Raw genomic sequence first — 16,242 nt, 5'->3', positions numbered from 1 at the left:
TTGAATAGAACTAAAAGTGATAAGTAATAGTTCTTCTCTCATCTATTAGGTAAAATCTTAATAAATGTATCAGAGCTCATAAATCTGTAGTAACTGTCACATGGGACTTTTAAATGTATGTATGGAATAAATGAAGGTTCTTTTAAAGATGTGATCTTTAAAAAAAAAAAATCTTCACTGAATGAACTCCTTGGTATTTGTTTAATTGCCCAAAAAAAAAAAGGAATAAAAAAGATGTTACTTGTAAACATGAATCAAATTGTACTCCAGTTCTCATAATATTAAGCATTTCTTTAAAATAGTTATCTTAGAGCTATCAGCATCTGCATTTTCATTATATATTTGAAGACTTAAAATCAAAAGAATATAAGAGATCCAAAAAATTTGAGATATCCTTTATTCTGATCTTTGTATTCATTTTGTTTTCCTCAGTTTTATACCAAGGTAGCAAAATTCAAATACATAAGAATGTAGGCTTGTTTTGTTTTAACTTCTCTGTCACTGACTATAAATTTGGAACACAATTTTTGAAATGTGGTAATTGCACTTTTTGAGGATTTTTAAAGATTTTTCTTTATTTAATATTGTAAAGGTTTATAAAGTCTAGAATTTAATGAACAAGCAGTAAATACATTTAATAACTTCTTTTGGGTGGGAAAGGGGTTCTGTTATGGATCTGAGATTCCATTGGCATGGTAAATGGCTTGCTTTACTAATACTACTCAACAAGGTGTCTCTGGGAGTTAGAACTCTTAGAAAGTTGCCGGGAGCACTCTAAAGTTAAGAGTTTTGTCCATACTCATATACACAGCCCATTGGGTCAGAAGTAGGACTTGATCCAGGTTTCCTGACATCATGGCCAGCCCTCCATTGTACCATGCTGTGTGTGTGTGTGTGTGTGTGTACCTGAACAGGTTATGATTAAAAAATAATTGTGCAAGAGAACACATAAAAGATGTCATGGGTTTATGACTAGAAAAGAAGATGGGCTACTCATAGTGAAAGTAAGGGATAACCAAGGTCATATCTTCCATTAGTATGTACATAAGGTTAAGGGATCCAGGAGAAGGCCCCCCCCCCAATATTGAGTGGACCTTCTATGTAGGAGGACTTAGATAAGGCAGGGATAGGTTGTGTTTTGCATTGTTGTAGGAAGTACATCTCCTTGATGAGATCAAAATCCTCATTTAGTATGTTTGTTCTCTCTGTCTCTGTCTTTCTCTTTCAGAATTCTCTCTGTCATTTACATTTTCTCTGTCTTTGTGTCTCTGTGCGGGGGGGGGGGGGGGCGACAATTACATATAAGATTTTTTTTCTCCTACTTTTTGGTCTCCTCTTCTTCTCTACATGCTTTCAGAATTGATCCCATGACATCTTCACAATGATTCTATTACCAGCATGGACCTCTTCTGTATATATTTTGTCTAATTCTGCTGTTCTTCCAGTCTTCTTTCTTTAGTGCCATTTCACCTTCTTCATACAGCACATCACAGAGTCCAAATGTGGTACCTCCATTGTCATTGATGGTAAAAAAAAGTTTGTTAGGAATATTTTAAGGTCTTTGCCATTTTTTGTCTGTTCATTATCTACCTTCCAGCTTTATTTTTCAACAATTTAGAGATGTTTTGGCTTAGTTGAGTTTCTCATCAAGCTATCTTTGGACTTGTTTTTTTTATCAATTGCTTCTTGCTTTATTCATGAGGTAATTAACTCCACCCATACTTCTTCCATTATTCTAAACCAATATTGCTCTGGCTCCCTGCTTGGCAGGAAGACCAAGTGTTTGCTAGATGAGGATTACCTATCACCATATTTCATTTCTAGTTTACTGCAAACAATGGTTCCCAAGTAATGATTTTTATTTAGCATAAGCTGAGATTTCTCTTCTATCACCTGATCAACAAAACTGGTACATAGATGTAGTAGAAGAAACAGTAGAAAGTTATAATGAATTCACTAAGAGGTTGCCACTTGATAACATGATGGAAAAACATCCTTTAGTAGTGATTAATTGTCTTAAATGAAACACATTCTAGGTGGAGAAACACTGAAAAAAATTAACTGATACTAATTCAAGTTTGGCTTTTTACTCGTGTTTCCTTTTCCTCTGAGTTTTCTAAATCTGTTCTTCTGTGGAATTTACAGCTCTCCTTGGTTTGATCAACATTACATATGATGAAATACATTTTTAGAGAAGATCCAATTTCTAATTGACCCAAAGAATAAGTAAAAGGAGCATTAAAGTCAAACTGTGTAGCTAAAATTGAATTAATGCTGTTAGTTTTTATTAAAGTCACTCCCAGATTGGCATCAGAACATAGAGTAGTAGGGGTTTTTTGTAAGTGATATAGTAGAGCAAAAATGCTCCTTGTCTTTTTCATTTCTAGTTGAACTGTCCCGGACTAGGAGTAGCAAGATCTTCTCAGATGAAGAGCTGTATAAGGTCATTTAGTGTAGATCATTTCAAATCTTTCAAGAATCAAAAACTCCTTCTTGAATGACAAACTTATTGGAGTTCTCTCTCATCTGGTAATAATATTTAACAAAATACTTTTACATGCATTATGTTTTATCTTAACTATTATGTTTTATCCTAACTCAGGTAGGTAATAATATGAATAGCTAAAATAATAACATGTAGCACTTTAGGGTTTACAAAGTACATTATATATGTTAACTCATTTGATCCTCACAACAACCCTAGCAGGTTAGGTGCTATTTTCTTCCTGTTTCACAGGTGAGGAAACTGAGGCAGTCAGAGGTTAAATGACTTGCCCAGGGTCACACAGCTAATATGTGCCTAATGCAGGATTTGAACACAGGTCTTCCTGAGTTCTAAGTTCTGCACTACCCACTTCTGTGGAGGCACGGAAGCAGTCATTTGTCTAAAATCATATGGCTGGTTTTTTATTAAACAGACCCTGTTGCCCCGAGTTTTCATCTACCGGACTGAATAGCCTCTCTCATATGGTAAGATTTCTTAGGCCCTAATTTACCTTTGGAGAGCAATTAGAGTATATATAAGCATGTATACAAATAACTTGTTTGATGATTTCATTGGAATAGTGCCATTCCCCACGGGTGCATCTCATAATGCATTAATTCTCCCTTAGCCTGTTTAAATTCTTATCCATGGCTTTCTAGATAGTATTCATAAAAGAGCTACTGAATTCACTGGAGATTTGCTCAAGTTATAGAGCTCATTTCTAGTTTTCTCCAAATGTGGATATAAGGAACCTCTAGCTCCCATATGAACAACCAGTGTACAATAAAGATATTGGGTATGGCATAGTCTTTATTTTATCCTATAGAAAATGCATAAAATGCAGAAGACCCACAGGAGCCCAAGAACAGATAGATATATGGAAAACACATTTAGTACTCAACCCATCAGTTCCCCCAAGAAAAAAATTGAATTTTGGGGTTGCTATTGGGACGCCCCTCTGACATCAACCAATTAATCAACATTTCCTAAACTCCTTCTATGTACTAGGCATTGTGCTAGGCACTGGGGAAAAAAAAACAGACAAAAGAATGTCTTTGTCCTCAAAAAACTTACAATCTAATAGAGAAATATAACATGCAAACATATATACAAATAAGCTACATACAGCATAAATAAGGAATAATTAAAAGGGAAAGTTCTAGAATTAAGAAGAGTTGAGAAAGAGATATTGGGACTTACAGGACGCCAGGGAAGTCAGTAAGTGGAGTTGAGGAAGGAGAGCATTCAAGGCATAGGGGACAGCCAGAGAAAATGCCCACAGCCAAGAGTGTTGTATTTGTGGACCAGCCAGGAGGCCAGAATCACTGGATCAAATAGTTTGTGAGAGGGAGTAACGTGTAAGAAGACTGGAAAGATGGGAGGGGGGTAGGTTATGAAGGGCTTTGAATACCAAATAAAGGATTTTATATTTGACCCTGAAGGCAATAGGGAGCCACTGGAATTTATTGAGCGGAGGCAAGGGGACTCAATCAGACCTGAGCTTTAGGAAAATCATTTTGGTGGCTAAATGTAGGATGGATTAGAGTGGGGAGAGATTTGAAGCAGGCAGACCTGCCAGCAAGCACTTGCAGTAGTCCAAGTGTGAGGTGATAAGGGCCTACACCAGGGTGATGCCTGTATGAGAGTTGAGAAGGGGATGTATTTGAAAGATGTTACAAAGGTAAAATTGACAGGCCTTAGTAACAGATTGGATATGGGGGATAAAAGATAGTGAGGAGTCCAGGGTAACATGGAGGTTGTGAGCCTGAGGGCCTAGGAGGATGGTGTGTTGCCTTAGTAATAGAGAAGTTAGGAGTGGGGGGAGAGTTTAGGGGAAAACATGAGTTCTGGTTTGGACACATTGAGTTTAAGATGTCTACTGAGTTTGAGATGTCTTATAAACGCAGTTGGAGATGTAAGATTGGAGATCAGCAGAGATAAGTAAGGGGGCAAGATAGGTAGATTTAAATCCATGGGAGTTGATGAGATCACCAAATGAAGAAGTATAGAAGAAGAAGAGAAGAGGGCCCAGGACAGAACCCAGAGAGACACCTGAGAGTATTAGAGAGTGTAATCTGGATGAGGATCCAGCAAAGGAGACAGAGAAGGAGTGATCAGATAGGCAGGAGGAGAACTGGGAGAAAGTGGTGTTCCAAAAATCTAGAGAGAGAAGAAAGTATCAAGGAGGAGAAAGGTGACCAGAAATGTCAAAGGCTGCAGAGATATTCCAGTGAAGCCCTTATTCCCACAAAGTCCTACCTATACAGTCTTGCCAAGTGTTGGATCACACTATAAACATACTTTGAGGGCCTGCTGAACAATTCCCTTCTTGTTTTACTGCGTTGTCAGAGTAACACATGGACTTTGCTACCCACATTGGCTGCCATGCTGTAACTATGGACATCTCCCTTTTTTCTGAGGTGCTTTCTGAATCAGAAAATTCTCTTTTGTCTTGAATATAAGATCCTCTAACTCTTGAAGTTGGGGTTGCCCACAAGGTAATTACCAAAGCTAGTGCTATTCAAATAATTTCCCTCCTCTGCTAAAATTCTAGCTTCTAGAATCGTCATATTGGCTAGGGAATCCAAAAGTGCCCATCTCTATCTTTGGTTGCTACAAACATTGTTCATGAATTTCTCATATGCTAAAAAGACCATGAATCTGTTCGCCTCTGCCATATGCTTCTATTGGAAATCCATGTTTCCCAATTATTACCAGCTATTGAGCTGGGAAAGTCTGTTGTCAGGATCTTTCCTCTCATGCATGTACTTCTGTTGCAAGGCACCATTTTGGCATAAATCCTAAACCTCTACCTCCCAACTCTTCTACCCCCACCAGAGGGGTCTAGAGAGAGGAACCAGCTGTTAGCTCAGTTTCATGGAGCACAGGAAGGGGTGGTTCCTCTGAGGAGAATTCATCCTCCAACCTTCAAGGCATCTCAAAATTTCTAAGGCTGCCCCATTCATTGAAACCCAGTCACTAAAGCTCCAGGACTTAGACTTGTACTCCTTGGTAAGGTGTCTCTCCGATGCTGCCAAATGAAGGGCCACATCCCTTGATCTCATCAGGTGGGTTAGGAAACTCATCAAATTGAAGAGGGTCTCCACTGATTAACACCCCTCCCCCACTACTTTATACTCTCATTTCTGTTAAATAATTACTGTTCCAAAAAATCAAACTTTGGTGCTTTGAGGCACAGTGGTCCATGGGGGAGACAATTTGGAGTAGCTCTCTTTCACCTTAGGTGACAGAGTTGGAAAAGTTTTGAACCTGGAATCAGGAAGTCCTGAGTTCAAATCAGGCCTTAGAAACTTATTAGCTTTGTGACCTTGGGCATATCATTTAACCTCTGTCTGCCTCAGTTTCTCGATCTGTAAAATGGGGATAATACTAGCACCTGCCTTCCAGGGTTGTTGTGAGGATCAAAAGAGAAAATATTTGTAAAGTTCTTTGCAAACTTTAAAGGGCTTTAGAAATGCTAGTTATTTTTGTTATTATTGACTTGGGGAGGCTCCAGCAGTTGTCCTCTTCTTGATTGCCTTCCCCATTGTCTATAAGATACCTAGTTCTTTAGGAACTCAATTCAGATTAACAGGATTTTTTGAAGACCTAGAGCTTCTATAGCTGAAGTAGATGATACTTACTCTCAGACATAGTTACAAATTCAGTTAACAAAGTTAGTCTCATCAGATTGATTGGGAAACTCTTCACATTGAATAAGGACTGTTCTAATCAATCCCTCTGTACACCTCCAGGATAATATCTATGGTTTACTTATGTCATGTCCCACCTGAGGCGTTATAGACAGGTGCTTGTGATTAGGCAAATCCCAGAGGTAGGAGGAGGGACCATCTGTGCCTGGAACCAAGGAGAAAACATCTGTGTTAAAAGAAGAGAAAATATAAACTGAGGAGCCAGTCCAGATTATCTGGAGAGCACCAGGATCCAAAGGCTGAGTGAGATGGGCACGCAGTCTTGTTAGTGGGTAAAAATTCAGATCTGGGAAATCAGAGTTAGGAAGCCAAGATTCCATGAGTAACAAGGAACTGAGGCATTTTTATGTCATATCCCTACAAGATTCCTCAAAGTTCAGTCCTCTTATTGTGCATGCTTATTTTCCCTGTCCCCTCATAGGGCTGATGAGGTAGCATGGTCTGGAGCCCTTTCTAGGAACAAATGTTAAAAAAGAGTTGGCTTCTGGTTAATTTACATCTTAGAAAACCAGGACATTTATTATATTAAGCTCAATTCAAATATAAATATTTTGTCTTTTTTTCCTCTTTAGTATCCTCTTATGTATGGACTGGTTATTGCCACCTGCTGGTGTTCTCTGGTTTGCCTAAGTAGAATTTACTTGGGAATGCACTCCATTCTGGTAAGGAAAATGTTTCCCTTCATACCTCTTATGTCTTGCAAAGTTAACAATTAATTTTATCATGATGATAAACTCATATGAAATCTAAATGAGAAAATAATTTGTAATTCTTCTAATTTTGTTTTCCAAAAATATCAACATGTAGAGTGGCTTGCCAAGATTTATATACAGTAATTAAAATCTTTTCCCTTCACTAAATAGGCTTCTAAATCAGTGATGGAAATACCTTTTAAGTCAATCAGTAGTTATACTTTAACCTTGCCAAAGTTTTAAAGAAAATTTGACTTACATAATTTTAAAATAAATCTAATGGGAACATATCCATGGATATCCAAATTTTTTTGTAGGTTAAAGCAACTGAATGAAAATGTAAAGTGAAAAGAAAAAAATAGGAACAGAAGAAAAAGCACTTTTTTGATACTTGTGTATCTGCCTTGTCTCTTTTAGAATATAAACTTCTCAAAGGTAAAGACTTTTAGCTTTTTATATGTTATGGATACCCAAGTATTTGTTAGTAACAATCAGCCAATATCAGTTGACGGAGGGTAATGCTGAGAATGAGAAAGAGATTTTCAAATTCCCCTCCCCCTACAGAAATCCCCCTAAGTCTTCAAGATTTTAATTCTCTTTTTTATTCAAGCCTTGTTCTGGTTTAGTTGACTGACAATTGCAATGTAAGGGAAGTCCTGAGTTCAGTGATTAGCTGAAAAAGTGAGCCCAAAGTATCAAGATACTTTAAAAAATCTTATTTCAGGTACTGTCAATTGACAGTAGCTCAGTACTTTCTCTAGTAGGTGAGAGCTTTTATGTGACTGCAACTGCATGCAATCTAACCGTCAAACAGAGCATCAGGTGATTTAGTGAACAAATACTTTTCAACTTGTGTAACAGCAGTCACAGGAAGGGTTCGGGCTTTATGGCTGTGCTTAGAATCATAAGACATTGGAAATGAAAGGGACTTTAGATTTAATCCAGCTCCCTTATTTTGCAGATGAAGAGATTGTGTTCCAAGGAGTTTCAGTGTTTTTAAATACATTATCCTTGATATTTGTATTTGCCATAATCAATGTTTCTTTACTTTAATGATCTAATATTGTTCTTTTTTTTTTAAATACTTTCTACTACTTTTTTCCCATAGAAATATCCCTTCCAATCACTAATTCTCATTCAGATTCCTTACTCCCAGGTAGCATTTACTATCACTTAGGGATCTCTATTTAATGACAATTTTGTTTGCTTTTAATTAAAGTTATTTGTAAATCCTCTAAATTGCCATTTTATTTCAGGTATACTTTTTTTCTTCCTGATTCTTCTCCCCTAAGTTTATGGTCAGAATAATTTTATCATGTATATATGTTTTAGCTGGTTAATGTGTAATCCAGTTACCCTGTGTGCCTTATTTTAGTTTTTCTCTGAAAATTAGCAGAGTTTACATATAACAGATTTCTAGAAAATCAACTGTAGGAAGATTTTTTTTATTATCTTAAAAAAAATTTAATGGTAGGTAGGTAGTATTTTAGGCATTTCTTTGAGGTAGCAGATATGTTTAAATGACTGATAGGGTCCTTTCCTTCTTAACTTCATGATTTGACAGTTATTTTTAGAATATGCTCATTAGATAGAAAGTAATAAGAAATTTGGTTTTAAAATTTACATATTCTCAAGGATAACTGCCACTTTTTTTGGGGGGGAGGAGGTGAGGCAATTGAGGTTAAGTGGCTTGCCCAGAGTCACACACCTAAGAGAGTGTTCTGTGTCTGAGGCTGGATTTGTACTGAGGTCCCCCTGACTCCAGGGCCAGTGCTCTATCCACTGCGCCATCTAGCTGCCCAGGGACTGCTTCATTTTTGTCTTTGTTTCCCAGGCACCTAGCTCAGTGCTTGGCATAAAGAAGATGCTTAATAAATGTTTGTTGATTGAGTGGTTGTAATGCTTCTTTAAATTTATTAGACATTTATTAAGCACCTATTATGTGGTAGGTCCTATTCTGGAAACTGGGAATATGAAAATTAAATGATCTCTATCTTCAAGGAGTTTGTGTTCTCCTTTAAATTTTGAATCAAAAGGTAGTCATTATAATAACCAATTTTTATATAGCATATTGAGATTTAGGCTTTTAGAATTTACAAAGGGATTTCCTCACAGCTGTGTGAAGTAGGTCATATAAATCTCATCCACAATTTACAAGTGGCAAAACTGAGACTCAGACATGGTCAACAACTAGTAGAAAGGAAATATACATTGACATTGATATAGTTCCCTAAGATTACACTTTTTTTGTGTGTACATTATCAAGTGAAATGAGACATTTCTGATCCTTTGATCCAAGATCTTTTTTTTTCTTTCTATTTTTTACATCTTCAATGATGTTAAGTCTTTGAACAAGTTGAAAAAGATGTATGAATGAAGTGGATGTATGATAGCATCACCCATGGTTCTGACCATCTTCCCCCTTTGACTGTTCAAGGTCAGTTCTGCAGAACAGCCTCTTGGTCAGAAAAGCTACTGCTTCTTTGGGCCTTTGTGCATTATCACTAATGGAACGGGTCCTCTGTTTTCTTGACTTTAAAAAGTTTAGATCAAGGACAAGTTGAAAGTATTAGGAATAATAGTTGTATACACATGACTATGCAAAGTCATTAAGGTTCTATATCTTACCACTTTTATAACTGGATATTTGAGTTATTACTGATAAGCCCTTTTATTTACATTATGACACTTGACAGAACTACAAATGATAACTTTTCCTACATTGCTAATACTTTAAATTTTAACATCTTTCCTAACTCAAGCCAGTTTCTTTGATATATTTTTTTATTCTCCTCAATGTTTACTCTAAAATTAGCTCAGAAGAGCAAGCAGGGGTTTCTCTATAATTTATTAATGAACGCACATGACTTTTTAGAGCAGTCAACTGAGCTCGATGGTTAAGGAGCTATAACAATCTACTCTAAATTCCACAATGGCAACTTTATTCATCATTTATTTTGTGCTCTCTTTTTTATTAAAATATAATCAACAATATTTACTGAACTCACACTAAGTAGTACTGCTGCTCACTGGAAATACAAAGACAAATGAAGAAATTCTTATCCTTAAGGACATTTTTTGAGGGAAAACAACATAAAATCATTTATTATATTTCCTCGATGTTGCTGATAGTTGTAACAGTTTCCATAGTCTACGGGAAAGTAGTAGAAGAGCTTTAGTATAACTTTTTTAAAGCAAGCTTTCAAACTTTAATTTCCTTAAAAAAAAATTCAACCTTATTTTAAATTTATTTGATTGAGTTATCTCCAAAGAATCTTTTTGTACTTCTGCATTTGTGACATTAATGCTACATGTTATTGTATTATACATTGGGCCTACAACTACAGCATATTAAAAGTTTTTATATAATTATGCAACAGAAAAAATGTTTTAGGAAAATAGCTGTAAATATTGGAACTGTCAAGCTGTGGGAGTGCCTCTATTAATAAAGGAGCTGTCTTCTAACAATATACTTTATTATCAGAAATTGCATTCCTAGAGACAGAAAAAAGTAACAGTGGGCCTCAATTTTCTTATCTGTAAAATAAGATGATTTTTAGATCCTTTCTTGTCTTAACATTCCATGAATCTTCTGGAGATCTACGATACGACATTTTTTGGAAACAGTATTATGCCATAAATTTTATAGTGATCAATAGTGTTCTGAAGGCATTCGAACAGAGGCTAGATGAATAATTTGTCAGGGAAATCATACAGAAGAAGGTTCATGATTCGTGGTTTGGACAAATGATTTCTAAAGCTTTCCAGCTCATTTATCCTCTGACCCCCTCTGATCATTTTTAGAGCTTAAAAGTTTTCCACAATACTTAACTATATACAATATATTTCACTTCTTTAAAACTTTTTTTTGTCATAAATTTGATTGTTGGAGTGTTTATTTGTAGAAACTTTATTAAATTTAACTAAAATAGGGAGCTTTTTATTACTAGTTTATACTTTCATGCCAATTTTTGCTGTCAGTTGGACTTTTTACTGGCTCAAATACAGGGTCCCTCATATTCATCATATGAACTTGATTGTTCCTTGGTTCTAGGCCAATTTTATCAAAGTTTATTCTGCTGTCACAGGCAAGGACACTGTCTTAAATGATTAAATAGTTTAACCAGTATAGCCACCAGATAATATTTTTATGTGAAGTACTTTTGTAGCATACTGAATATAACATTACATTGTGAAAATTTCTCATGAAACCATAAAAAACAGTGAAGTAAGGAAAAGAAATAAGGAATTTTTTTGTCATATTGAAAAATACAATTGTTAAAGTACAAATTGACTCAGCTGACTGTAGCTTTCAGTTTTGAAAGTTTCTAACAGTAAAGTTCAATGGTTAAAAAGAGTTTTCTAAAGATAATTTCAATGAGTCCGGTTTTTGGTTTTTGGTTTTTTTTTAATTTTACTAAGGTAACGTGAAACAAACCTTTTAGAGGAAATACATACTACCTAAAATAGGCATTTAAATTTTTACAAATTCTTAATATAGCTAATTTCATTTGTATCAACCTTATAAAGCATATTATATATTATAATAAGTGTAGTTTCACAGAAGTATAAATCCTTGTGACAGCTAATATGTGAAAAATGAACTAGGATCTAGTTCAACTGAATCCAAACTTCACAGAACAAATCCCCTTAATAAAAGGATTTGTTCTGTAAAACTTGGACTCATTCAAAAGGCCACACATGGCCTTGAGGCTGCAGGTTCCCTACCTCTGAACTAGGTATATAAAACTTAGGTAAGGAAATACTCTCTTTTGGTGCAGATGTGCAGCTGCTCTGTACTTTAGAGCCTTAAGAGAGGTGCCTAGAACTCTTTGTGTTCTGAGCTGAGTGCTGGGTAACTAAACCAGGGTCATAAAGTGGAATGCGTCAATCAGGATATACTCCTAGGTTTTCCTGATTTTGAGACCACAATCACACAGTGTCTCTCAGAGTAGCTCTCAGAATAAAAATTAAGTCACTAAATGTTTCAGCACAGTATATATTTTTAAAATCTAAAACATCATTAAAGGTGAAAAGAAAAAGTAATTAACAGCTTTCTGTTGTTATAACCGAATATTCAGACACATTTGCCTGTCTCTGTGGCTCTTTTTCTTCCATAGAAAATCACATAATGGGTAGGAGAGGACACAATGGTAAACAAAAGACATTTACATGTGGGTTTGTAAAAGAGTAAACTTTGGGGTGTTTGTTTATGTATTCATTTTTAGTATTTGGAGTCTGAGGTTTAAAGAATAGAGCTAGAGCCCCATGTTACCAGTATTTCCTTCTCAGACCCCTATGTCAGGTAAAGCTTTGTTTAAAACAGAACAGATAGAGAGCATGCTGTAGTGGAAACTAGATCATTGAACTTAGTCAGAAGCCCAGAAATTGCAGGTATGACAAGTACTAGCTGTGTGTCTTAGGACACGTCACCTTTATTTCTTTGTGCCTCCATTTCCTCATCCACAAAATAGACATAATTGGATAACATTGCCCACTAGACCACTAAATAGTTGCCTACTTTCCTTACAGAGTTGTTATTAGGAACAAATGAGATAATGTAAGTAAAGCACATTATAAGATTAAACTGTTACGAGTGTTTGCAACTACTATAACAGTGGAATCTTTAACTCTGGAATTTAATCATATAAAACTCTTAGGCAATTTAAGGATATGAGCATCTGTGAATTTTTCACAATTTTTCGTTCTTTAAAAGTATTTTTAAAGAACCAGCCTTTTAAAAATTGGCTGATAACTTGCTATTTTCATTCATCTCTACTGTTCCATTTCTTGGTGTTCACCATGGAAATTCCTTTAATCATTGATCAAAAATTTTAGTGCCCATTAGATGTCAAAAGGCCATGAAAATGTCTTCAGTTCATTTTGTTCTTATGATTTCTGAACATTGATCTTTAATTATTTGGGGGTTGTTCTTTCCATTTACATGGTCATTATTGTGTAGGCTGTTTTCTCCGTTTACATCATGTTTTATCAGTTCATGTAAATCGTTACATATTTCTCTGTATTCATCACATTTGTTGTTTCTTAAACGTTGTTATTGTTCAGTTCTGTCCAACTCTTCATGACCCCATGGACCCTAGCAAGCCTGTGCTGTCCGTAGAGTTTTCTTGGCAAAGATACTGGGGTAGTTTGTCATTTCCTTCTCTGATGGATTAAGGCAAACAGTGGTTCAGTGCCTTGCCCAGGGTCACACAGCTAGAAAGTGTCTGAAGTCAGATTTGAACTCATGTCTTTCAGACTCCAGGCCCAGAGCTCTATCCTCTGAGCTACCTAGCTACCTCCAGCTTTTGGGTATACAGTAGTCTTAATGTGGTATTGCTAGGTCAAAGGGTATGCACAGTTTAATAGCTTTTTGAGCCTATTTCCAAATTGCTTTCCAAAATGGTCAGATAAGTTCATAGCTCCACCAGCAGTGCATTATTGTATCTATTCTTCTACAGCCCCACCAACATTTGTTATTTTTCCCTTTTTTTTCTTTTGGTCACCTTTGCCAATCTGATAGTAAGCTCCTTGAGGGCAGGGACTTTCTTTTGCTTCTTTTTGTATCTTCAGATCTCTGCACAGTGCCTGGCACATAGTAGGCTCAATAAATGTTCATTGAATGAAAGGTATAAAGTGGAATCTCAGAATTATTTTTATTTTTATTTCTCTAGTTATTAGTGATTTAAAGTATTTTTTTTTCTTATGGCTATTGATAGCTTAGATTTCTTCCTCTGAAAATTGCAGTTCATATTCCTTAACCCTTTATCATTTGGGGAATGATGAGCCATATGTTTGACTTATTTTATTCAGCTATATGAGGGAGAGTTCTTAGGGGGGCAGAGGAGGATCACTGGGAATTGAGAGTGATGTTTAATAAAAGGAAATTGATATATTTTTAAGAAAAAATTATGGCAGAAATCATCACTCTAGTATAAGATGATGAATAACTATAGTAGTTAGTCCCTCTTCCTCTCACATCTAACTCTTAAAATTTTTTCATAAGGTTAAGGCTGTTGTTCACAATTATAGCTGGCCTGAACCTCAGACCAGTTCTGACAAAGAAGGAGCCAGATCTCTCTTCCAGGCAGTACATAGCCCAAAGATTCAGTCCCTTGTTTGTTACGGCATACTACAGTCAGAATAATATCGATTGAAGTTTTATGTGGATTTTGGGGGGGGGGTTGGCAGTGGGGTTAAGTGACTTGCCCAGGATCACACAGCTAGTAAGTGTCAAGTGTCTGAGGCCGGATTTGAACTCGGGTCCTCCTGAATCCAGGGCTGGTCCTCTATCTACTGCGCCACCTAGCTGCCCTGTTATGGGAATATTTTCTAAACATCATCTTTTTTCCCCCCAGTAACAAAAAAAAACTATTTGGTTATTTGATTTTGCTGTGCTTATGCTTTTATATTTGAAACATGAAAATGAAATTTTCTTTGAAACCCTGTAACAGTTCACATATCTATGACTTCTATTATGACAACTTATCCTAAATTTTAGACATAATTTCACTTATTTGGGATTGATTGTGTCTGTTAAGCTTTGGTTAATTATAAAAATGGCAGAATTTTTTTTTATCTTTTACTTATTCTTCTTTACACTCATTGTATAGATTTTGTTTTGTTCACTTTATTGTTTTCTTAAAGTTAATAGTCCTTCAGTTTTCTGAATTTTAAAAAGTCTTAACTTTAAAAGAACAAAATTACACATGACTAAAACTATTTTTTCTTTCTATCTTCAGGACATTATTGCTGGATTCCTGTATGCTATTTTTATCTTAGCTGTCTTCTATCCATATGTGGAGCTGATTGATAACTTCAACCAAATTTATAAATATTCTCCACTAATTATCATCAGTTTGCATTTAGCCCTGGGGATCTTTTCCTTCACCCTTGACACTTGGAGTACATCACGTGGAGATACAGCTCAGATCCTGGGCAGTGGTGCAGGAATTGCATGTGGATCTCATATTGCTTACCACATTGGTCTAATGTCAGATCCTCCTCTTGATATATTACCTTTAACTATTCCCTCCATCACCGTGACTCGTTTTGGAAAAGTCATATTACGGATTCTAATAGGAATGGTATGTTTGTTACTAATGAGAATTGTAATGAAAAAGATCACTATCCCATTAGCCTGTAAAATGTTTGGTATAAAAAGTGATGATGTTCGAAAAGCAAGACAGTGCATGGAAGTTGAACTTACTTATCGTTATATAACCTATGGAATGGTTGGCTTCTCTATCACATTTCTGGTTCCTTGCTTATTTTTCTTTATTGGCCTTTCTTGATGGCCTGTCACTTAGAGGAAGGATGGCAGTATGTGACAATAATTCTGAGGCAAAAGTCAGATCAATGCTTTTGCAGGAATTTTACTTCAATAAGTATTTAAGTGAATGTAAAACAGACAGTGCTTTTTACCACTGCATCTGGATATTGTTTTGGAGAATGCTGAACAATTTCAACATGGAGAAAGTTATGGATATCCCTTAAGTATGATGTTTTGGGGTGTTTTATTGCTATGTATAATTCGGGTTATAGATCTACATATAATATATATTTAGGTACATAATACATATTTATGTAGCTAATATATATTATATGTGAGTCTTAATAAACTATGGGGCTGTATAAATAAACATAAATAATATGCATACAGTTATGCCTTTGTATTTGGATTTAACCCAGGTATGTTGTGATAACCTGACAAAAAAATTTCCTTTATCTAGAATGTGAGCCATTTTCTAATTTAATTATATCGTTAATGAAAACAGAATTAGTATGCAAACCACTTATCTGTTTATTGCCTCCTCCTACCACCTTTCATGCTATACTTACTGATCTACACAGGAGGCATTTAATGGACCAAATTTGAAGTAAAATTAACTTTTGCATTCAAAATTTTTTGGGTTTTGTTTCATTTAGTTCTGTGTACAGTGTAAAATACTTTGGTTTGCATTCATTCTGGATAGCTCTATAATGATTCAGGTACTATATTTTACTGCTTTTTAATTGTGCCTTTCTGTTGCTGAATTAAGAAATGCCATGTATACTGTGATGTAAAAATAGGACTGATAATTTATCTTCAAAGACACATAATTGGGGAAATATTTTTTTTAACTTATGTTGAGAAAATTCTGAGGAGTTTAGAAGTAAGCTCTACATAGTAGCTTGTATGTTAATAAATAGAATGAACTAAACTTTCTCAGTGACCTAACAGCTAATGGATTGTGTAACCCATGGGGTTTTTTGGTTCTTGTTGCATTATAAGTTACAGGAAGATTATTTTTCTGCACATTGTCTTGATTGTATTGCAGGTTAGTATTCCTAGCAGTTGGAAATATAATTG

At 35.5% G+C, this 16,242-nt stretch overlaps 1 protein-coding gene across 1 annotated transcript in view; it reads left to right on the top strand.

Moving 5' to 3' along the window:
* The window catches only part of SGPP1 (sphingosine-1-phosphate phosphatase 1), a 44,961-nt gene extending 29,167 nt beyond the window's left edge, over nt 1-15,794 (top strand). Inside the window, exons 2-3 of the mRNA XM_027842884.1 lie at nt 6,771-6,860; nt 14,633-15,794. Of these exons, the coding sequence (XP_027698685.1) occupies nt 6,771-6,860; nt 14,633-15,184 (642 nt within the window). The 3' untranslated portion in view covers nt 15,185-15,794. The remainder of the gene's footprint in view (nt 1-6,770; nt 6,861-14,632) is intronic.
* Nucleotides 15,795-16,242: the final 448 nt, after the last annotated feature.

The sequence above is a fragment of the Vombatus ursinus genome, unplaced genomic scaffold (assembly GCF_900497805.2).
Source record: "Vombatus ursinus unplaced genomic scaffold, bare-nosed wombat genome assembly UNPS02014893.1, whole genome shotgun sequence".
Taxonomy (NCBI): domain Eukaryota; kingdom Metazoa; phylum Chordata; class Mammalia; order Diprotodontia; family Vombatidae; genus Vombatus; species Vombatus ursinus.
This window is presented reverse-complemented; position numbering and strand designations above follow the sequence as displayed.